This window comes from Lithobates pipiens, unplaced genomic scaffold, assembly GCF_037356315.1.
Source record: "Lithobates pipiens isolate NorthernLeopardFrog02 unplaced genomic scaffold, aLitPip1_a1.2 Scaffold_16, whole genome shotgun sequence".
Taxonomy (NCBI): domain Eukaryota; kingdom Metazoa; phylum Chordata; class Amphibia; order Anura; family Ranidae; genus Lithobates; species Lithobates pipiens.
Window position 1 is genome coordinate 489,730,036 of NW_027507748.1, and position 24,929 is coordinate 489,754,964.

The window sequence follows — 24,929 nt, forward strand, 5'->3', positions numbered from 1 at the left end:
TAAGCAGAGATATTAAAATTTATATAATATATTTGTTTGTTTGAATTGTTCCCTTTTTCTTTTCTTTCTCTTTCTTTGAGCTAAAATGCCTGACTATATTTTTCTGTTCTTTTCATATTTGTGTTTGAAATGGCAATAAAAATTAATTAAATAATAAAAAAAAGACAGCATTAAATTCAACATAATAAAAATGGACATTGATTAAATGTTGTTAATTTATTTATTATTATTTTTAAAGGCACTGAAAGTACAGAGCGTTTGTGAGAAATGAATATATAAAAATGGAAAATAAATAACTTATACAAACCTGCCGATTTTGTAGTATAAAGCTTTAGTGCATTTCTGAACAATTCTGTTTTGTGACATCTTAACAGAAGCAAAAAATAATTTTTATACCAAAAAAACAAAACACATATTCTAAGAAGTGAATATCCATGCACAGGTGTTACTACACAAAAACAGATTTTACACCAATTTAAACTATTTACAGTTTAATATTTGCTGTGGATAATCCAAATTATTTGGGGGTCAAGGTGTATTATATTTACAACTTTAAAATAAAGGCATGTTTGACTATATTTTACACACTTTTTTAACCAGTTGTATTATCATGACCAGTTAAATCATACATGCACCTTAAAAAATAAGGCCAGTGCCACTCACATCTTAGCATGCTTATTAGGCTGACAAATATAACACTCATGTGCAGGCAACTGGCTCTTATCATGCCCATGGCTTGTCCAGAGTCTAGCCGTCTTTAAATAATGCAGCAATACAGTGATGGTGTGATGAACCTTGCATATGACCATAGAACATTTTTTACATCTGCTTCACAGACATCCATTGTTCATAACAGAATGGACTCTCAAAATTACCAGAACATTGCAACATGCTAATATTTCTAGGCACTGGGCAGGCTAAGGTAATGACAAGACCAAGTCTCTTGCAACTAAGGTCTATGATTATTTTTATAACCCTGATGAGTAAACTGTGGGGATGAAGACATGGCTTCTTTATAAATACCGTTGAGTATATGCAAATAACTGTATTTGGATAATTTTTTTCATGGGTCAAATATATTGCTAAAAAGAATTTAAATTACTGTGAAAAACACAGTGGTGGAAAAACACAAATCTAATAACCTCAAAAAATGTATTTTTTACAGCTTTTGTAGAATATGTTTTTTTTTAACACATTTTTTTTGTGTCTCATAAAAGAAGGTCAAGTCAGGTTTTTAAATATGCTCTAATCTCTAGTTCATATACAGCTCTTACATTTATTACTAAATTGAATAATTATGAGTGTAAATTTATGCTCAAAATATACAATTTTATATACATAAATACAAAATTCATAGGCATAAACAGATATGTAAATATATATGCAGATATGTACACCAACATTGTGGAATTTATTTAATAAAGTTGGAGAGTGTAAAATCAGGTTCACTTTTGCATGGAAACCAATCAGCTTCTAACCTCAGCTTGTTCAATTAAGTTTTGGCAATAAAACCTGGAAGCTGATTGGTTTCTATGCAGAAGTGAGACTGATTTTGCACTCTTCAGTTTTATAAAATAAACCCATGTATCTACAGAAGAAACTCAAAACACAAGCATGCCACAATTCAACATTGATGTTATAGCAAAACTTGTAATTTTGGTAGAATTTAACCCTTCAACGGTTACATTGGCAATAGCTAATGCTAATGTATTTTATTGGTAAAGTCAATATTCTGAGAGATTTGTGGTTTATTTTACAAAATATAAATAAAGTGGTAAAATAATTCAGAGCTTTATTATATACAGTTTCTTTACAACATCCAATATTCATCTTAAAACACAAGCACATCTCCAGATATGTACATATCCCTGAGCTTCCAAATGGTTTTATGAGTGTGTTTGTTTAGTGTCTGATTAAGACAATTCACTAAGGCACTTCATATTGTCATAGCGGAGTTCAAAAGGAAGTATTCTATAAAGTCTTAATATTGAGTGAAGTTCATGTTTGCTGCTCTAAAACTTCTAAGTAGTCAGGTTCTGCATGGAGATTAGCTTTAAGTTCAAAATATTCATTTTTGGTTTGTTCAACTAAAACCTTCCTTGGTCTGGTATACATAATTGTTTCCATTAATTTTACTTCCTCCCGGGTCCTTGGATAATGTACCTCAATATCTGGTTGCAAATGTGCCATGCTTTTTCTTAAATATTCTGCAATTCCAAGTTGTTGGATTTCCCTTTCTTTTTCAATCAAGTTTCTATAAAGGTAACTTGCATCTTGGAAGGATAAAAATTCTGCTGTTGGATCACTTGCTTTTAATTTTACATTTGAATCTCCTTGCTGTGAATTATTTTCCCTTTCTAAAAGTCCTCTGCAAATTCTCTTTGGATCATTAAGTTCCATATCTTCCTCTTTTTCTAAATGTTTTGGTGTGAATGGAGGCGTTTGATATACCTGAACAACTGGATTTGCTATTCTTTGTTCAGAAATAGTTGATGCAGGTCTTTCTGTAGTGTGGCGAGTTGTTTTATGGCCATACATACTGTACTGAATGTGAACAGGGCTGGTTTCCCTTATTTTTCCATTTTCCTGTTTCTTCTTGTAGCGTTGTCTCCTATGCAACACAAGAACAATTATTCCAGCAGAGCAAAGAACAACTGTTATTAAAAGAATTAGAAGACCAAGGATTAACACGGAAAGGGGTATGTAATCAGATAGTGATTTTAATATAGTATCAACTTGATTTGCAGCTGTGAAAGGTGGAGTAAGGTTGTTGAAACTTTGAGTAGGGAACACTGGATTATTTAATAATTCAGGACACAAATCTTCTTTGTCAAGAGATTTCAATTCAATTTTTGCCAACTCTCTAGGGGAATGACATAAAATCTCGCTGACAACAAGTAGTTTATGGTTTTGGATCCATTTTTTTAATCCAAGTAAACTGCATGTACAATTCCATGGATTGTCTTGAATTTCAATTTGGGTCAGCAAATTCAGATCTTCTAAAACCTTACTCACGGGGATGCTTACAAACTGGTTTGATTTAAGATTAAGCTTTGTTAATGGAACTCCTAAAAATACATTTTCTGGTAATGTTTTTAGAAAATTATTATTTAGGTAGAGGGCTTTCAATTTTGGCATTACGGAAAAAGTTCCAGTTATAATTTCCTTAATAGCATTGTATTCCAAATATAAGTACTCAATGGCCATCAGACCCATAAATATCCCAGGATTTAAACTTCTCAGGTGGTTTCCATTCAAGTACATCTTCTGTAATTTAGTCAAATTCTGAAAAGATAGTTCTTCAACTATTTCAATTTGATTGTTGCCTAAATGAAGCATTTCTAATGTTCCATATTCAGTAAAATCATTTTTATAAATTCTGTGAATAATATTGCCTGCCAAAATGAGCTTTCTTGGATTTACAGGAGGTGGTTCAAGGTCAGACATACTTTCAATATTTCGTTCTTGACAATGAATCAAAGTACCAGAGAAACCAGTGTTAGAACAATGGCATGGAATAGGACAGTAAATTCCAGGAGTTGCAGTAGAAGCCTTTGGGAATACATAGGTCTCTTTAGTTGGAATCTTTGGAAGGAATGTTAACTTTGTTGGTATCTGACCATCACTAATGGAAGATGTACCCAACAGTGATAAAGGTACTGAGGGTTCCTCTAGGTCACTACTAGGAGTGGTAATGCAGAACATCTCTTTCTTCAATTTTCGTAGAGTACTACCCTTAAGATCAAGAGGATTATAGCATATAACATCACCTATTGAAGACTGCTGAGGCATATTTTCCAGCCAGATTTTTAGTTGTAATAATTCACAGTTGCAAACCCACTTATTGTCCTCCAACTGAAGTTCTATTATCCTGCCAATGTGCTCTAACAATCCAACATAAGAAAGAGTTTGTAGCTGATTTCCTCTTAAGTCCAAATGAGTCAAAGGTACAAAGCGAAAAATATTTGCTGGCAAAAAGTTAATGGCATTATCATTTAGGATAAGAACTTTCAGTCTGTTAAGCTTGCTGAATGTATTTGCTTCAATGGTAGTAATAAAGTTATTATCTGCTTGGAGGAATTCCAGATTCTCAAGTCCAAGAAAAGTATTTTCTCTGAGTGTCTCCAGTGAGTTGTGATTAATATGAAGTTTCTTCAGCATGCGTAGATCATTAAATGCTCCTGGTTCAATCTCCACAATGTTATTAAATCCAAGGTGTAAAGAAATTAAATTGCTGAATTCCAAAAACTCATTTAAATGTAATTTATACAAATCATTGTTTAATAGGTTAAGCTCTAGGTATTGGGACTGTGGTACTTTGATTTCTGATAACTGTGTGATGCCTTTTTCTTCACAGTTCACAAATAAGGAACCATCTTTTTCATCACACAAACACACATTTTCACATGATTTTGTTAGTATAGTATCAAATGTAGCACATGTTGCTGAGGTACTCAGAAGTATATAAACCAGGACTGTTGAGATCATGATGTTCGTGATAATTTTTCCTGAAGAGAAAAAAATATAGTTTAATAGCAAGAAATTGCAAAAATATTCCTAAAAGTGCAAAAATAACTGCAAATGTTCAACTAAGGAAATGCAATGTACAGTAGATATGAATTTTAAAATAACATAGCAAAACTGTAAGCTAAAACACATTCAATTAAAATTGGTATTATAACATGTTATAACAGAAAGATTTGGTATGCTCACCAGATTTCACACAAAAAGTTTGCATAAACAATAAATGGCTTATACCGGTGCCAGTTGTTAACTTTAACTTGCTTAACCTTTTTTTCCCCCAGACAAACACACAATTATGCAAGTTGTTTTTGTGGAAAACTGTACACATATTTGTAGCATCACAACAACCAAAAATCGATTTCCTAAATATTTAGGAATTTATTAAAACCTTTTAAAACTATGTTCAGTGCAAATCACACATATGCACACTGTCTGCTGTATATACTTAATACCCAGTACATTGTTTATCCACAAAATCACTTTAACAATCACTATCACTGCAGGCTTTGGGAGCCCAGGAAAAAAAATGGTTAAGTTGAAATCATGATTGAGCAGAGTAATCATTAAGGGTCATTTATCAAAGAATTTTAAAGTAATCTTTGTATCTGCCAGGCTTTTTTGAGTGGTTTTGAATTTTTGCTTGTTAAAGAGGAAGTAAACTTCCTCTGCTAACATGTACCTATAGCCTAGCCTATAATAAGGCCTACCTATAGGTAGTATAAATATCTCCCAAGATATTTACATTACATGCAGGCAGTGACATCAAGGGTGCATGCGTTCTGAAGGAATGGCCACAAGTGCTTCCAAGCCCTGTGCCATGAATGTTGGTTTCCGCATGCATGTGTGGGAGTGACGTCATAGAGACTCTGGCCATTCACAGAGCCGGAGCCTGCAAACCTGTAAGCAAGACAGGTGAAAATGGAAGTGGCTGCAGCAGTGACATTGCACCGCTGGAACAGCTTTGTTTAAGGGTAAGTTTCACATAATGTGCTAGTGTGTGATACATACTAGCACATTATGAATTTACCTTGCATGAAGAGAAAAAGGAAAGTCCAGCGGTATACAACCGCTTTAACTGGTCCTGAACTATGCATCACAGGATTTGCACCTGGAAAGGAATACCCATATTAAAGTAAAGCTGTGATTTGTCCATGCTAGGTAAAGATTTAAAAGGTTTATTTATTGTTCACTGCTCCAGCAGCACATGTATGCATTCCTTTTACTCCTTTACATTTGTGATCAGCGGTTGGGTGCAAATAAATCATCCAGTACTTTTGGATAAGGATGATAATGCCATCTCTGTGACATGTATCCTTTTTAACCAATGACACAACTAAGATACTACTTTACTCCTTTGTTATATCTCATCTTGACTATTGCAACTTCCTCCTTGTTGTACTACCTTTAAAGAGACCATAAGTCTTTTGTGAATTCTGCTACCTAATTCATCTACCTTTAGCACCATCTAGTTGTACTAGGTATTATGGTAGATTTTTTTTAGTGTAGGTAAAATGCTTTAGCTCAGGGCTAAGCCTAAGCTGTGAATCTGGGTCAGGGTTCAGTAAGTTAGGGCTAGATGACTCATCCTAGCAGGCTCTCTGGTGCCTCCCGCTGTTTTCTGGGACATTGGAGAATATTCTGAACAAAGTGGAGAGAGGTTAGGAGGAGCTGTTTGCAACATTTTTGAGGGCCTCAGCCAATCCCCAGTAAAGGGCTGTCAGAGGGCAGGCTACCTCATAATAGGCATGAGTTATGCCAGCAGGGAAGTCAGGTGGAAGATGGAGATAGAGTGCTGAGGAGGCTGTTGTGGCCCTCAAGGGTACCCTCTAGTCTGGGGGGAGCTGATTTTAGGCCAGGGCTCGGGTTCTGGAAGGATCCTGCCTTAACACATTGAGAAAACCCTTCCTGGAGGCACAGGAGCAAGGAGAGAGGATAGCAGGAGCAGAGCAGCAGTACTGGGGGAGACCTCCTGAAAGTTATCCTGGGGGGGATGGTTAGGGGGCCTCAGCCAATCCCCAGTAAAGGGCTGTCAGAGGGCAGGCTACCTCATAATAGGCATGAGTCATGCCAGCAGGGAAGTCAGGTGGAAGATGGAGACAGAGTGGTGAGGAGGCTGTCGTGGCCCTCAAGGGTACCCCCTAGTCTGGGGGGAGCTGACTTTGGGCCAGTGCTCGGGTTCTGGAAGGATCCTGCCTTAACACATGGAGAAAGCCCTTCCTGGAGGCACAAGAGCAAGGAGAGAGGATAGCAGGAGCAGATCAGCAGTACTGGGAGATCTCCTGAAAGTTATCCTGGGGGGATGGTTAGTGTCTGTCTGGAGGACTGAGGTGGAGAAGTTAGCATGAAGGGCTGGTAAAGGGGCAGCTGCAGGCAGGGTTGGGTTGGCAGTGCCTGAAGAGGTGGTGCTGAGATCAGTAGCCAAGGAAAGAAGAGTACAAGCTGGACACTGTAATTTTTGCTACACAACCAAGGGGCATTGGGTTCCTGCCTGTAATGGGCCATTGTGTTTAATCTGACTTTCAGCTCTTCACATAGTGATCCAGCTGGGTTCTGCAAGCAAGTGTTCGCTGGAGGAAAAAGTGGAGCTTATATATAGAGACTGTATATAGGAAGAATGTCCCTGAAGTTCTGCTGAAGTTATATGGGCATCCCATAACCACCCATCCCTACCCAAGCTATTACCTAAATAAACCACAAAAAAAAGAAAGTCATGGACTGTTCTCTGTCTGTGGCGTGCCTATAAAAATTTGGTGTGTTTGGCTGTGCAGGGTGGGGGATTCCAGTTTAATTGTGCAGCCTTAGAGGAATGCACCACACACCTTACTAACTGCTTAATGTCTGCTGCCCCTCTCTGCAAATTGCAATCTCTCCATTAGCTATTGCTAATCCAATGGATACAGTTTAAATTATTAAAAATATACAGTCATCCACAACTCATCCCCAAGTCATATCACAATCCTTGTTTAAAAATATCACCCAGACCATCCCTCCCAGAGGCGTAACTAGAAACCTCAGGGCCCCGGTGCAAGAAATCAGGAAGGCCCCCCCCCCCCCCCCCCCGAAAAGCATGATTTTGATACTATATTTTTTTCCACTGTACAACAAAGTAAAACATTTCTGTCCAGCCTGTGTCCCCAGTGAAACCTGTGTCCCCGTTGCAGCCTGTGTCCCCGGTGCAGCCTGTGTCCCCAGTGCAACCTGTGTCCCCAGTGCAGCCTGTGTCCCCAGTGAAACCTGTGTCCCCAGTGAAATCTGTGTCACCAGTGCAGCCTGTGTCACCAATGCAGTGGTGGTACTGGAGGGGGGTGGCGGTGGTACTGGAGGGCGAGAAGTTTTAACCCGGTGGGATGAACCTTAACCACTTAACAACCGTCCTTAACAACGTCCTCCCAGAATTCCGCTCTCGATCATGGATCACGGTAAGCGGCCGCTCATCGCGGCCGTTTACCACGTGGTCGCTCCTTCAAATGACAGAGTGATCACTTGTAAACAAACCTCCCTCCCCTCTCTGTACCCATCGGTACAGCAGAGGGGGAAGAGATCGGTGTCAGCAGAGCTGTGGGCTGCATCTGCAGTGCCCACATCACTGCTCACCGAAATTTAACCCCTCAATTCCCTGCCAATACTCTGCAATACCCCCCAATACTCTGCAATACCCACAAATACTCTGCAATACCCACAAATACTCTGCAATACCCCCCAATACTCTGCAGTACCAGCAAATACTCTGCAATACCCCCAATATCCACAAATATTCTGCAATACCCGCCAATACTCTGCAATACCCACAAATACGCTACAATACCTGCCAATACTCTGCAATACCCGCCAATACTCTGCAACACCAGCAAATACTCTGCAATACCCGCCAATACCCTGCAACACCCGCAAATACTCTGCAATACCAGCCAATACTCTGCAACACCCGCAAATACTCTGAAATACCAGCCAATACTCTGCAACACCCGCAAATACTCTGCAATACCAGCCAATACTCTGCAACACCCGCAAATACTCTGCAATACCAGCCAATACGCTGCAAAACCCGCAAATACTCTGCAATACAGCCAATACTCTGCAATGCCAGCCAATATTCTGCAATACCCGACAATACTCTGCAATACCAGCTAATACTCTGCAATACCCACTAATACTCTGCACTACCCTCCAATACTCTGCACTACCCTCCAATACTCTGCACTACCCTCCAATACTCTGCAGTACCCGCCAATACTCTGCAGTACAATTCCAGCCAATACTCTGCAATACCCTGCCAATACTCTGCAATACCCTGCCATAAATTGCCATACCCGGAGATACCCAGCCATACTCGGAGATATCCAGCTATACTCAGAGATACCCTGCAATACCCAGCTATAGTCGGTGATACCCTGCAATACCCAGCCATAGACATCCCCCCCTTCCGCCGCCCTCCGGTGCTTCTACCGACTCGGCAATACGATCAAAGCCAGAATCTTTTTTTTATTTTTTTATTTCAGGCTTCCCAGCTTAGAGGTGAGATGTGGGGTCTTATTGACCTCCATATGTCACTGTAAAAAGGACCTGTCATGCCATATTCCTATTACAAGGGATGTTTACATTCCTTGTAATAGGAATAAAAGTGATCAAAAAATTTATTTTTGGGGAAAAAAATGTCAAACTAAAATAAATAAAGTAAAATGAACAATAAAACATTTTTTTTTTTTTTTTAAAGCGCCCCTGTCCCCATGTGCTGGCATGCAGAAGTCCCACCCACATATGAAAACGGTGTTCAAACCACACATGTGAGGTATCGCTGCGAACGTTAGAGCGAGAGCAATAATTCTAGCCCTAGACCTCCTCTGTAACTCAAAACAAGTAAACAGTAAAAAAAATTTAAAGCGTTGCCTATGGGGATTTTTAAGTATCGACATTTGGCGCCATTCCACAAGTGTGTGCAATTTTGAAGAGTGACATGTTAGGTATCTATTTACTCAGCATAACTTCATCTTCCACATTATGCAAAAATTGGGCTAACTTTACTGTGTTTTTTTTTTTAAAGCACAAAACAGTTTTTTTCCAAAAAAAAAGCATTTGAAAAATTGCTGCGCAAATACCAAGGCAAGATAAAAAGTTGCAACGACCACCATTGTATTCTCCAGGGTGTTTGCTAAAAAAACATATATAATATTTTGGGGTTCTATGTAATTTTCTAGCAAATAAATGATGATTTTTACATGTAGGAGAGAAATGTCAGAATTGTCCTGGGTGCTCCAGAATGCCTGATGGCGCTCCCTGCATGTTGGGCCTCTGTATGTGGACACACTGTGTAAAAGTCTCACACATGTGGTAGCGCCGTACTCGGGAGTAATAGCAGAATGTGTTTTGGGGTGTAATTTGTGATATGCATATGCTGTGTGTGAGAAATAAACTGATAATATGACAATTTTGTGAAAAAAAAAAGTAAAAAAAATCTTGATTTTGCAAAGAATTGTGGGAAAAAATGACAACTTCAAAAAACTCATCATGCCTCTTACTAAATACCTTGGAATGTCTTCTCTCCAAAAAGGGGTCATTTGGGGGGTATTTGTACTTTTCTCGCATGTTAGGGTCTCAAGAATTCAAATAGGCCATCAGTACTTTAGGTGTGATCAATTTTCAGATATTGGCACCATAGCTTGTGGACTCTATAACTTTCACAAAGACCAAATAATATCCACCAATTTGTACTTATTTTTACCAAAGATATGTAGTAGTATAAATTTTGGCCAAAATGTATGAAGAAAAAATTACTAATCTGCTAAATTTTATAACAGAAACGAAGAAATATTCATTTTTTACAGAATTTTCGATCTTTTTTCTTTTATAGCACAAAAAATAAAAAACCGAGCGGTGATTAAATACCACCAAAAGAAAGCTCCATCTGTGTGAAAAAAAGGACAAAAATTTCATATAGGTCCAGTGTTGCATGACTGAGTAAGGGTGTTTAAGTACCCAGTGGTCAAGTGGTTAAGTTTTTTGCCTTACCATAAGGTAAGGGGCCATTGCCCACCTGAGTGTATGGTCATGAAAAAAGGAATCCACTGGGAAGCGGTGTTTCTCCAATCAGATTGCACAGTTACAACAAAAAAACGAGCACCTTGAGGAACTATATATATACTGTTGAAGTGCCCTTACTGTTCCCTCCCATCACCTGTGTGTTGGACTAATTTGCTAAAGTAAATTCAGCAGCTTGCTGATCCACATGCAGCTCACTGCACATATGAACTTGGCTCTGTAGTGTGTTTATTATTTTGATACTTATGCACTTTTGCTTTCACATATGTTGCTCTAGAGCAGTGATGGCGAACCTTGGCACCCCAGATGTTTTGGAACTACATTTTCCATGATGCTCAACTACACTGCAGAGTGGATGAGCATCATGGGAAATGTAGTTCCAAAACATCTGGGGTGCCAAGGTTCGCCATCACTGCTCTAGAGTCTCGTTAGCGTATCGGTACCTAATCTTTATTGCACTTAGCACTTTTGGAATTGTGTGTTTTTTAAAAAAAGCTTAACATACTTATCTAGTGGCTCTGTAGGGTATTTACTTTTATCATTTTTTTTCCCACACTATGTTTTGGTCTACCTTATGAAATTCACGTTTATTAATTTATTGCACTTAGCACTTCTCAACGAGATAAACCTTATATACCTGATTTAGAGGCTCTGTAGGGTATTTATTTTTCGTTTAGAAACAGATTTTATAATTTTATCATTTTTTCTCACATCATGTTTATTCTATCTTATGATAAGCACGTTTATTAATATATTTTGGTCACCTGATTTCACTTTTATTTTAAATTAAGTTTTATACACTGCACCAAGACACATGTAGTTGTTATTTATTTACCCTGGTTTTATTAGCACATAGCACTTTTTTGCTTGCTGGGTCTGCTGAAGGTGATGGAGCTAAGCTTATATTTCCATTCTGGTGAATGTTTAGTCAGCTGACCATAGCTGCTCTGCAGTGCGTTTACTTTTCTGATAATTCTTCTGACTATATTGTTCGTATTGGTGTACCACGATTACACTGAACTTACCTTTCTGGTCAAACAAGTATTATATTTCTTGTGTGGGGTCTAGGTGCAGGCACCCCTGTAGTGCATTTACTAATTAAAAATATAAAAATAAAAATCTTTTAATTTTTTTAATAGCCTGGGTTTATTTCAGTGTCTGATAATTTATATAAATATAACTGTATTATATGCACTTCTAGCTAGAGGGGAAGAGTTTCATATTGTGTTAAGGGATAATACCCCTCCCCCATATCTTTGAGTGAGAAATACCTCTCCCACTCATATTTGTTGAGTGAGAAATATAGGGAACTATCCCCTCCCGTGTAATACCTTAACCACTTGCCGCCCCACCCTATAGGCAATTGACGGCTGCAAAGTGGTTTCATAATCCTGACCGGACGTCATATGACGTGATCAGGATTATGAGCCGCTGCGCGCCCCCGGGGGCACGCATCGCGGCGATCGTTATTGCAGGGTGTCAGTCTGACACCCGGCAACTACGATCTCAGTAAAGAGTCTCCGACGGAGACTCTTTCCCGCGTGATCAGCCGTGTCCAATCACGGCTGATCACAGTGTAAATGGGAAGAGCCGGTGATCGGCTTTCCCTCACTCGCGTCTGTCAGACGCGAGTAGAGGAGGGCCGATCGGCTGCTCCTCTAACAGGGGGGGTCTGTGCTGATCGATTATCAGCACAGCCCCCCCGAAGATGCCCACACTGGACCACCAGGGACGCCACCAGACCACCAGAGAAAAGGTAATCCTCCCTAGACCACCAGGGATGCCAGTCAGCACAATGGATGCCAATCAGTGCCCATAATGGATGCCAATCAGTACCCACAATGGGCATCACTGATTGGCATGCATTATTGTTTGGCACTGATTGGCATCCATTACTATAGTATAACACCAATGCCGCCTATGAGTGCCCACCTGTGCCGCCTATGAGTGCCCACCTGTGCCGCCTATCAGTGCCCACCTGTGCCGCCTATCAGTGCCCACCCATGCCCATATGTGCCGCCTATCCATGCCCATCTGTGCTGCCTATCCATGCCCATCTGTGCCGCCCATCTGTGCCGCCCATCCATGCCAATCCGTGCCAGCTATCAGTGCCAATTTGTGCCACCTATCAGTGTCCGTCCGTGTCACCCATCCGTGTCGCCCATCCGTGTCGCCCATCAGTGCCGCCTATCAGTGCCGCCTATCAGTGCCACATATCAGTGTCCATCAATGCCACCTCATCAGTGCCACTTCATTGGTGCCACATTGGTGCCCATCAGTGCCGCCTTATCAGTGCCCATCAGTGTAGCCCCATCAGTGCCCATCACTGAAGGAGAAAACGTACTTATTTACAAAGTTTTGAAACTGAAACAAAAAAAACATTTATTTTTTCAAAATTTTCGTTATTTTTTTATTTGTAGCGCAAAAAATAAAAACCGTAGAGGTGATCAAATACCGCCAAAAGAGAGCTCTATTTGTGGGAAAAAAATGATAAAAATTTAATTTGGGTACAGTGTAGCATGACCGCGCAATTGTCATTCAAAGTGCGACAGCGCTGAAAGCTCAAAATTGGTCTGGGCAGAAAGGTGTTTAAGTGCCCTGTATTGAAGTGGTTAAACCAGAACAGCGCGACACCAACCTACCCTCACGTTATAACTAAGTGGATTTGGTTTGATCCATCTCGGTGAACGCAGCAGTTCCTCGATCTATCTCATAATAGTGGCAGCGCAGGAATAACTACCCTATTACCCTTGGACTATAGGGTGCCCAGGCTGGACCACTTGCCAGAGCTTGCACAATATGCACTGGAACTTCTGCCTTGCTCTGTGCTCAGTTTAATTTCTGAGAGGGCTTTCATTGGAGCATGTTTTTTGCAGGTTTTGTGTTTGAGTGACGGTGCCCCTGTTCCCTGTAACTTTAGACCAGCTCACTTTTTTGAAAATGAACCAGTCCTGGGTCAGCAATGATTAAAAAATGGCTGCAGCTGATGCTACCAACCACATTATTTCTTATCCAACTGACCAAAATATTGTGCCCTACACTAATGCCATCTCCTACCTTCACCACACGTCCATCATTACCAGCTCCTGTCTTCCCTGCTGTTACCAGCTCCAGAAATCTCTGCTGGCTTTCCACCATTAACAGCTATAATTACCCTGCCCCATTCTGTTCCAGCACTGTAAAGATGGCACACACATAATGCTTCCAAAGCTGTGCCTCAGCTGCAAATTTTCTAATGTTTGCCGCAGTGTAAATCATGCTCTCATCTCATGGATTGCAGCCTACCTTTGTGCTATGGCCCTAAAAATGTTTGTGATTATATTGTCTCTCTGAAATACTTCCTCTTACATGGAGGGCAAGTCAAGCTGATTACATACTCTTTTCAACACACAGTTATGTAAGCAAAGGTTTGGAGATAGGGGGGTAATACAATTGCCTAAATATGGCCATTTTTGGGCTGTGATGTTACCACCCTTCCCTTATAATAATAATGACAGCTGGGGAGCTGTCATTTGGTGAGTGAAGTAATTGGACTAGGATCCTCTGTTTTGACTTTTGTTTTCAGGCTGCATGGATGTACATCGTGGCACTTTGAGGGACTGCACACTTTTTTTTTTGTATTTTTGGTGGGGTTTCAATTAAAATTCACACTAGACCCAGAAGGTTTGTTATAAATATTGGATGAATCCCACACCCTAGTTTTTTTGTGTGGGAGTCCCCATTAACATCTATACAAGACCCTCATCTAGGATAAATATCTAGTAAAGATGAAGTTAATCCTTGTTTATTTAAAGGAGTCAGCGATAGTTTTGAAAAACAGTATGAGGGTTCCCCTATAACTCATACTAGGCTCTTCAGGCTTTTGCCGTTTTTATAAAAAAAAAAAAAAAACATCTGTTACTGAGGCAGATTGATATCTTGAGGCCCCTTATCATAACACCTTCCCGTCCGGACTATAGTAAAATGACAGCTTGGCAAGAGCACTGTTGTTCTGGGAGGACATCATATAGCATCTTCCCAGAAGGCATGTCTTGCAGGGCCGTGCAGCAGCGCAACCTGTTACCAACTGTGATGACTGATCACTACACCAGCCTGCTGTCAGTATCATGTGATTACTGTGACCACTCACAGCAGATCACACGTCAATTGTAAACAATGGATTGCTTCTTTCATGCCATCCATTGTATACAATTTTTTCTAGCTGTGATTTGTCACAGTGATTACATGGTACAGACAGGGCCAATCACAGTCCATGTGATTAGCTTTGATCATTCACAGCCAATCACAACAAAAAACACTGAATGTGAAAGTAAAAACGGTTGCCTATATTAAATTATTATTATTATATTAAATTAAATTCAAAGGTATATGCAATCAAAATGTATAAAAAAAAATCCTGATTACTTCCCTAGAGTAGTACAGTGTTACTATGATAACACTGTATTGCTCTGGTGTTAGAAAACATAAATTAAAAAAATGCAATACAAATAAACAAAATTTAAAACAAAAAAAAAAGAAATTGAAAAAAAAACATATTTTTTTTAACATACAGTCACCAGTCAGTGTACCTGACCACTGCTACACCAGTTATATGATAATGCTGTACTGCACTGGTGGCAGCATGTAAAAAAAAAAAAATATATATATATATTTTTTTTTTTTTCTTAGTTTTCCAAATAATTGTGACAAAAAATACAAATTCAAAAAACTTGTTATGCCTCTTACTAAACACCTTGGACTGTCTACTTTCCAAAAATGGGTCATTTGGGGGGCATTTGTGCTTTCCTGACATTTATGGATCTCAAAAAAGGAGATAGGGTGTCAGTACATCAGGACTGATCAATTTTTTGAAATACTGTGTTTACCATAGCTTGTGGACTATAAAATTGATTTGGGTTATTTTCACCACAGCAATGTAGCAGAATACATTTTGACCTAAATTTATGAAGAAAGGTTATTTATTTGCAAAATTTTATAACAGAAACAAAGAAAAAACAATTATTTTTCTTTCAAAATGTTCAGTCTTTTTTCATTTATTTAGCAAAAAAATAAAAAATTGTGATTAAATACCACCAAAATAAAAGCTCTATTTGTGTTAAAAAAAAACATTTAAGGGGTACAGTGACTAGGGATGAGCCGAACACCCTCCCCCAGAACATGCGAACAGGCAAAACATTTGTGCGAACACGCAAACACCGTTAAAGTCTGTGTTTGGGGACCCGGGTCCTGCCCCAGGGGATATGTAACAATGCAAAAAAAGTTTTAAAAACGGCAGCTTTTTCAGGAACAGTGATTTTAATTATGCTTAAATTGAAACAATAAAAGTGAAATATTCCTTTAAATATCATGCCTGGGGGTGTCTATAGTATGCCTGTAAAGTGGCACATTTTTCCTTTGTTTAGAACAGTCCCTGCACAAAATGGCATTTCTAAAGCAAAAGTCATTTAAAACTGCTTGCAGCTGTAATGTAATGTAGATGAAAATCACTGAGAAAAACGGCATGGGTCCCCTCCAGCTCATTACCAGGCCCTTTGGGTCTGGTATGGATATTAAGGGGAACCCTGCACCCAAATTACAAAAAAAAGGCATGGGGTCCCCAGGCCCTATATACTCTGAACAGCAGTATATATTTGGTCCCCAGGTTACAAACAAGATAGAGACTGTAGGTTTGTTCTTAAATTGAATCTGTTTGTAATTTGGGACAGGTACATTTGGTAAGTGTAGCTCCAGCCAAAAAATCTATTTTTAAGCTTTTTGGATAACATAGGGAAGGGTTATCACCCCTGTAACATTTGTTTTGCTGTCTGTGCCCCTGTTCATAAGATTTTACCTCACTTTCTGTCCCAATGACAATTGGATTTTGAAAATTTAGCGTTATTAGGGAAACTAGGATTGGTGATAAAGCATCAGTGGAGACACCTTTTTCCCATATTAACTCTTACAGGAGAACATTTTCCCTTCCTAGGGGTAGATTTCCTCTCACTTCTTGTTGTCGCCCTCCATTTGTAAGTAGGAATCATTTGTAAGTTGAATGTTTTAAAATAGGGGACCACCTGTATATACTATACGACCTACTCTATGCACTTTGTGAAAAATTGGGCCTTAGGTGTTGGTGGTACCAGAACACTGTAAGCCCTCACAGTTACTCTTGGTAGACACTGGAACTGGCCCTGCTGTGAAATAGTATATCAAGAATTGTAATTACATGCCTTGTTAAACAGGAACAGAAAAGCTGGGCCTTAGACGGTGGTGGTGGTGGCACAACACTGTAAAGCCTCACAGATACTCTTGTTGAGTACAGGAACAGGCCCTGCCATGAAATATTAGATCAAAAATTGTAATTACATGCCCCTGTTAAACAGGGGCAGAAAATCTTGCCCTTAGGCAGTGGTGGCACAGCACTGTAAAACCTCACAGATAATCTTGTTGAGCGCAGGAACGAACCCTGCTGTTAAATATTTGATCAAAAATTGTAATTACATGCCCCTGTTAAACAGAGGCAGAAAAATTGGGCCTTAGGCAATGGTGGTAGTTGCCCTGAACCAAAAATATTCTTAGAAGCTGGTCCACGACTGGTCCACAACCAGCACTGTTGACTGTAGACACAGAGCCTGCTTGCCCTCTTTTAGTGGCTTGTGAGCATCTGTCTTTCCTTTGTGGACCGCGTTGTCGGATAATCCGACTGTGTGTGGGCTCCATCAGACTGTTTCCGTCGGAATATCCGACTGACAAAGTTTTAGAGCTGGGCTATAAAACTTTCCGACAACATGATCCGATCGGACTTTGTCCGATTGTGTGTAGAGAATTCCGATCTGACAAAGTGCCACGCATGCTCAGATCAAATTCCTAGACCAAAGCTATTGGCTACTACCCTGAACGTAGTCCTGTCGTAATGAAATAACGTCATCACGTTCTGAACGTTCGAATTTTCCGACAACTTTGTCCGACCGTGTGTATGCAACACAAGTTTCGGACAAAATCTGTCGGACAAAATCCGATGGATTTTGTTGGCGGAATGTCCGATTGTGTGTACAAGGGCTAATAGTAACTATGGGTGCACTGTATGCATCGTGTACACCACCAGAAAAGTAGTTGCAATTGCACTAGGGGTGAACGGTATTGTGAACACCATCAGAAGTCTAATAGCAACTATGGGTGCACTGTATGTATTGTGTACTGTGTACAACACCAGAAAAGTAGTAGCAACTGCTCTATGGGTGCACGACACTGTGTACACCAACAGAAGTGTAATAACAACTATGGAAGATAACAATGTAGCGCTACATTGTTATCTTCCTTTTGTATATGAATTTTGTCACATTCGTGTGTAGCAGCTGTTTTACTTATCTTCACAGGTTAGCGCGCTAATTCTTTTGTATTTCACATTTAATAACAACTATGGTTGTATTGTATTGTGTACACCACCAGAAAAGTAGTAGCAACTGTACTATGGGTGCACGGTACTGTGTACTGTGTACTGTGTACTACACCACCTGAAGTATATTAGAAAAAGTACACCAGGAATGGTCTGCAGTCAAATATAAGCTTGGCTACACTGGATGCAGGGTGTATGTATATATGTATGTGCATATATATATATATATATATATATATATATATATATATATATATAGTTGCTATATATGGTCTGTTTTTAACAGATTTTGTTACCAATAAAAACCATCTGGTTTTACCTATGGCAAACTTTTTTGTTTCTTTCTATGGGCTTAAACCTCATTTGAGTGCTGATTCCCACTAAGCCTGCAGGAACACTCGGCTTGATCAGCCACTAGAGGTGTCGGGAGGACCCAAAGGCCCAGGTCCGGTATTGGCCACAAGCTTCTACAGTTTGTCTAGCTGGTATGCCTTCAATCTATGCCTTCAATCTATGGGGTAGTGGATAGGGATGAGCCGAACTCCCTCCTGTTCGGTTTGCAGCAGAACATGCGAACAAGCAAAAAATTTAGCCGAACACATGAACAACGTTAAAGTCTATGGGACACGAACATGAATAAACAAAAGTGCTAATTTTAAAGGTTTATATGCAAGTTATTGTCATAAAAAGACATACATTTTTACGTTCGCAGTGATTTTTTTAATGCTTAAAGTGAAACAATAAAAATGAAATATTCCTTTAAATATTGTGCCTGGGGGTGTCTATAGTATGCCTGTAAAGTGGTGCATTTTTCCCTTGTTTAGAACAGTACCACAGCAAAATTACATTTGTAAAGGAAAAAAGTACAGTATTTATTGGTGTATATTGGTGTATAACACGCACTTTTCCCCCCCTAAAATCAGGGGGTAATCGGGGGTCCGTGTTATACGCCGATCCTCCGCTGTTTCTAAACCTTTCTGCCGTTCTCTGCTGCTTCTGGGTTTTTTCGGCTGCACTTGGCCGTTCTAGGCTATTTTCAGCCAAAAATAGTCGAGAATGGCAGAAAATAGCCGAGAACGGCCGAGTGCAGCCGAAAATACCCAAAAGCCACGAGAACTGCCGAGAACTACCGAGTGCCGCTGAGACACACAGGATATCCACTCTGTATCTCGGCGGGGCCATTTTTAAATGGCAAACACACAGACAAGACTGCAAATGACTGACAAGGCTGAATGGAAGGTTGCAAATGACTGACAAGGCTAAATGGAAGGCTGCAAATGACTGACGAGGCTAAATGGAAGGCTGTAAATGACTGACATGGCTAAATGGAAGGCTGCAAATGACTGACCAGGCTAAATGGAAGGCTGCAAATGACTGACAAGGCTGCAATGCAGGGGCTGCAAATGACACTGATAAGGCTGCATTGATGGGCATTTAAATGTAAGTTTTTTTCCTTAAACTTCCCTCCTAGAAGTTTTTTTCTTTTAAATTCCCTCCTAAACTTGAGGTGTGTGTTATACGCCGGCGCGTGTTATACGCCGGCGCGTGTTATACGCCGATAAATACCCTAATTTAAAATTGATTGCAATGAATTGTCAGGTCTCAGCAATATAGATAACACTCATTGAAAAAAAAGATCATGGGATTCCCCCCCCAGTCCATTACCAGGCCCTTTGGATCTAGTATGAATATTTAGGGGAACCACAAACCAAAATTTAAAAAAAAATTGTGTGGGGTCCCCCTAAAATCCATACCAAGCCCTTTCGAGTCTGATATGGAAATTAAAGGGAACCCTGCGCCAAATGGCGTAGGGTTTCCCCTCAAAATCCAAACCAGACCCTTATCCAAGCACACAACCTGCAAAGCCACAGGAAAAGAGGGGGATGAACCATACCTCCTGAACCATACCAGGCCACATGCCCTCAACATGGGGAAGGTGCTTTGGGGTAGCCCTCCAAAGCACCTTGTGCCCATGTTGTTGGGGGCAAGGGCTTCATCCCCACATCCCTTGCCTAGTGGTTGTGGGAGTCTGCAGTTGGGGGCGTATCAGAATCTTGAAGCCCCTTTAACAAGAAGACCCCCAGATCCCAGCATCCCCCTGTGTAAAATTGTAATGGGGTACAAATGTACCCCTACTATTTCACAAGAAAAGGTCAAAATGGTACAAAAAAGACAAGACACAGCTTGGGACAGGTCCTTTTATAAAAAAATAAAAATGTCTCACAAAGTTAGTTCATCCCGTCCGATGGACTTAAAAAGAAAAAAAAAACACCACCTCCATGGAAGGCTCCCACCATCCAATGCTTCTTGGCTTGTGACAGCACTTATATAACTGAGGGCGGGGCCACCAATTTACCCCGCCTCCCTCTGATGCCACGGGACTTCCCCATGGATTCCCCGTGGTGTCAGAGGGAGTGGGGTCATCCGTTTACGTAACTGTGTTGCCCTGCCCCCCTCTGATGCCACAGGGAAGCCATGGGGAAGTCTCTGTGCGTCAGAGGGGGATCACCCGGTTACATAACCTCAGTTATATAAGAGCTGTCACAAGCAAGGTATGGTTCAGGGGGGCCGCTCTCTCATCCCCTTCTCTTTCCCTGCAGCCCGCCAGGTTGCGTGCTTGGATAAGGGATTGGTATGGATTTTGGGGGGGCCCTATGACATTTTTTTAATTTTGGCACAGGGTTACCGTTTAAATCCGTACCAGACCTGAAGGGTCTGGAATGGATTTTTGGGGGACCCCTACGCCATTTAAAAAAAATTGGCACAGGGTTCTCCTTAATTTTCATATCAGACCCGAAGGGCCTGGTATGGATTTTAGAGGGACCCCCACGCAATTATTTTTTAAAACTTTGGTTTGGGGTTCCCCTTAATACTCACACCAGACCCAAAGGGCCTGGTAATGGACTGGGGGGATCCCATGCTCTTTTTTACAATGAGTTTTATCTATATTGCTGAGACCCGATAATTCATTACAGCCACGATCAGTTTTAAATTACCGTATATACTCGAGTATAGGTCGATCCGAATATAAGCCGAGGCCCCTAATTTACCACAAAAAAAATGGGAAAACTTATTGACTCGTGTATAAGCCGAGGGTGAGACATGCAGCAGCTACTGTTACAGCTTAAGAGTGGAAAAGAGGGTCAACAATGCCCATCTGCAGCTGTATACCTCCCTGTGTCCATCCCTGTGTCCATCCCTGTGTCCATCCCTGTGTCCATCCCTTTGTCCATCACTGTGTCCATCCCTGTGTCCATCCCTGTGTCCATCACTGTGTCCATCACTGTGTCCATCCCTGTGTCCATCGCAGCCTACCTGTGTCCTGTGCATGCCTCTTTGTCCTTCTGCAGCCTCTGTGTCCTTCTGCAGCCTCTGTGTGCCATTTTGCACCGATCTGCATGTTTAAAAAACATATGGTGGCCATGCCAGGATCGCCGTGCCTCTCCTCCTCGTCTGTGACAGACGGCGGCCATTCCACTGTTCAAAAACGGGCGCCTCCGTCTGTGATAGGCAGAACACTCAATTTCCCAGCAGTCAGTGTTCCGCCTATCACGGACATCCTCTCATCCTCGTCCGTAGTATGAGGATGAGCGGATGTCCGTGATAGGCGGACCACTGACTACTGGGAAATTGAGTGTTCCGCCTATCACAGACAGGGAGGCGCGGCTTTTGAATAGTGGAATGGCCGCCGTCTGTCTGCACGACACGCTGATCGGGTAGGCAGACGGCGGTGACTCGAGTATAAGCCGAGGGGGGCACTTTCAGCCTAAAAAAAGGGGCTGAAAATCTTGGCTTATACTCGAGTATATACGGTACTTTTTCCTTTACAATTGTCATTTTTCTGTGGTACTGTTCTAAACATGGGAAAAAATGTGCCACTTTACAGGCATATTATAGACACCCTCCAGGCACAATATTTAAAGGAATATTTCATTTTTGTTGCTTCACTTTCAGCATTAAAAATAATCACTCAATAATTCATTGAATCATGTCCCCTGGGGCAGGACCCAGGTCTCCAAACACTTTTTATGACAATAACTTGCATATAAGCCTTTAAAATTAGCGCTTTTTTTCATGTTAGTGTCCCATAGATAGGCGGACCACTGACTGCTGGGAAATTGAGTGTTCCGCCTATCACAGACAGGGAGGCGCGGCTTTTGAATAGTGGAATGGCCGCCGTCTGTCTGCACGACACGCTGATCGGGTAGGCAGACGACGGTGACTCGAGTATAAGCCGAGGGGGGCACTTTCAGCCTAAAAAAAGGGGCTGAAAATCTCGGCTTATACTCGAGTATATACGGTACTTTTTCCTTTACAATTGTCATTTTTCTGTGGTACTGTTCTAAACATGGGAAAAAATGTGCCACTTTACAGGCATATTATAGACACCTCCAGGCACAATATTTAAAGGAATATTTCATTTTTGTTGCTTCACTTTCAGCATTAAAAATAATCACTCAATAATTCATTGAATCATGTCCCCTGGGGCAGGACCCAGGTCTCCAAACACTTTTTATGACAATAACTTGCATATAAGCCTTTAAAATTAGCGCTTTTTTTCATGTTAGTGTCCCATAGACTTTAACGGTGTTCTGGCGGCTTTTGAATTTGCCCCGAACACAGCATATTGTTCAGTGTTCGCAGAACATCCGAACAACCAAAGTTCAGCCTGAACTTATTCTCGGGCCGAACCATTCGCCAATCCCTAGTGGTGGATTCACAGTGTCCATAAAGTAAAGAGGATCCCTCACATGGTGTTCTTAACCCCTATTCCCTGTTGGGAAGTTTCATGAAAGAGACTTATAAGTATATGTATTCAATGATTATTTTTTATTTAAACCTCACATTATATTTTTTTCACTGATTATTTTTATATCACTTATCCATCTGTTATAATGAATTATTTTTTGCTCATTCAAGAAGCCCCATGTGTGTTCTTTCTTTGGACTAGACCCATTTGTATTTTCCTTTCTTGCAGGTCATGCTCTAATTACTATCATGTGAATATTTGACTTGTTCATTGCCTGCTCACTACATTGTGTATATGTTTTTTCTCACTATTAGAGTAGCTATTTTTTCTTAATTTTTGATTTGGTGTGTACTTCACTTTTGAGTTGCAGCTCTTGTTATTTGTTGTATTGGAAGGAAAAAGGGAAAGGGGAAGTTAAAAGGAAGGGGGGTGGGGAAATTGTAGCATCAGATAAGAACAGGTAAAAATGTTATTTGTTGTATACTAGTGCAGTTTTTTCCTTTTAACCAATCCCCATTCTGACGGGAGGAGAGACAGATCTGCTGTTCCTAGTAATTAGGAACAGCGATCTGTCTCCTCCAACAGTCAGCCCCACCCCCCAAAGTTAGAAACACACATGAGGGAACACAGTTAACCCTTGATCACCCCTAGTGTTAACCCCTTTCCTGCCAGTGACATTTACACAGTAATCAGTGCATTTTTATAGCACTGATTGCTGTATAAATGTCAATGGTCCCACAAAAGTGTCAAAAGTGTCTGATTTGTCCACCGCAATCCTGCTAAAAAATGTAGATTGCTGCCATTACTAGTAAAAAAAATGAAATAATAAAAATGGCATAAATCTATCCTTATTTTGTAGATGCTAAAACTTTTGCGTAAGCCAATCAATATATCTTATTGCGATTTTTTTTTTTTTACCAAAAATATGTAGAAGAATACATTTTGGCCTAAACTGATTAAGGAATGTGATTTTTTAAATTGGGGATATTTATTATAGCAAAAAGTTAAAAAAAAAATTTTTTTTCAAAAATGTCTCTAATTTTATGGTTTATAGTGCAAGAAACATCACCCCCCGGGGAAGATTCACAGAGAACAGACATACGACCTCAAACAAAACCCACCATTTTAAGGCACATTACAGATTGGTGTACTTAATGCACCTAACCCATGTGAGTACCCTGTACTGGGGCTTTTTTGTTTGTGCAATAAAATTGTGTTAAACGATATCATGCTACAGAGTCTCTTTCTACTGTTTGTATATGAGGATCCAGCATCAGTGAGCAGTCTGGATCCATATAACTAACAGAATCCCCGAGGTGATTCATATGTGTGTTTGACCGAACTTAATTGCGAGTTCACACGCTCTAAGGTGAGCAACCATTGCCTGAGGGTGGGGAGAACCTGAGTGTGGACACTGCAACATGTTATTTCCATGTTTTTATGAATCACCATGTTATCTTTATTAAGGACTATATACTGATTATGTTGGACTGATCTGCGTTTGATTAGAACTTCACTATTAAGTACACTATAGCACATTATGATTCACCTTAGTGGCTCCATATATATATATATATATATATATATATATATATATATATATATATATATAACTTTTATTAGTTTGCTTATTGTTTTAATTTTGTCTGTTGAATGTGACACTTAAAGAGGAAGTAAACCCTGATGAGTTTACTTCCTCTTTGATTCCCTGCAAAGGTAAAGCATAATGGACTACTATGCAATGCATAGTAGTCCATTATGTGTCACTTACCTAACACAGGAGCCAGCGAAGTCACCACTGTCCCTTGTAGTCCGGAGCATCCATCTTCTTCCGGGTATCGCTGCTCCGCCGCTGTCATTCGGCGAGGCCGCGATGACGTCACTACCACGCAGGTGCATGGGAGCCGCCACTCGCGGCATATCGCCGTTGACAGCGGCGCGCTCAGTGCGCCTGCACGCTGCTGTCTATAACACATGCGCCGTAGACAGCGATGCCTGTCTTTCGGCAAATATCTCCTAAACCGTGTAGGTTTAGGAGATATTTCTTGGACCTACAGGTAAGCCTTAATCTAGACTTACCTATAGGTCAGAGTTGGTTGTAAGGGTTTACAACCACTTTAACACAGAATTTATCATTACAGCAATCAAAAATCCTATATGCAGCTTTGGAATATATTATAATTTTTGTTAGTTTATCACGGTTCCTTTATTATTATCAATAACATATATATATTTTTTTATTAT

At 40.4% G+C, this 24,929-nt stretch overlaps 1 protein-coding gene across 2 annotated transcripts in view; it reads right to left on the reverse strand.

Annotated features, from left to right (window-relative positions):
* Positions 1-201: 201 nt before the first annotated feature.
* SLITRK6 (SLIT and NTRK like family member 6) overlaps positions 202-24,929 on the reverse strand; it is a 105,349-nt gene continuing 80,621 nt past the window's right edge. For both annotated transcript variants that reach the window (XM_077483051.1, XM_077483052.1), the window contains one exon: positions 202-4,508. In XM_077483051.1, coding sequence (XP_077339177.1) covers positions 1,999-4,488 — 2,490 coding nt within the window. In that variant the 5' untranslated portion in view covers positions 4,489-4,508 and the 3' untranslated portion in view covers positions 202-1,998. The remainder of the gene's footprint in view (positions 4,509-24,929) is intronic.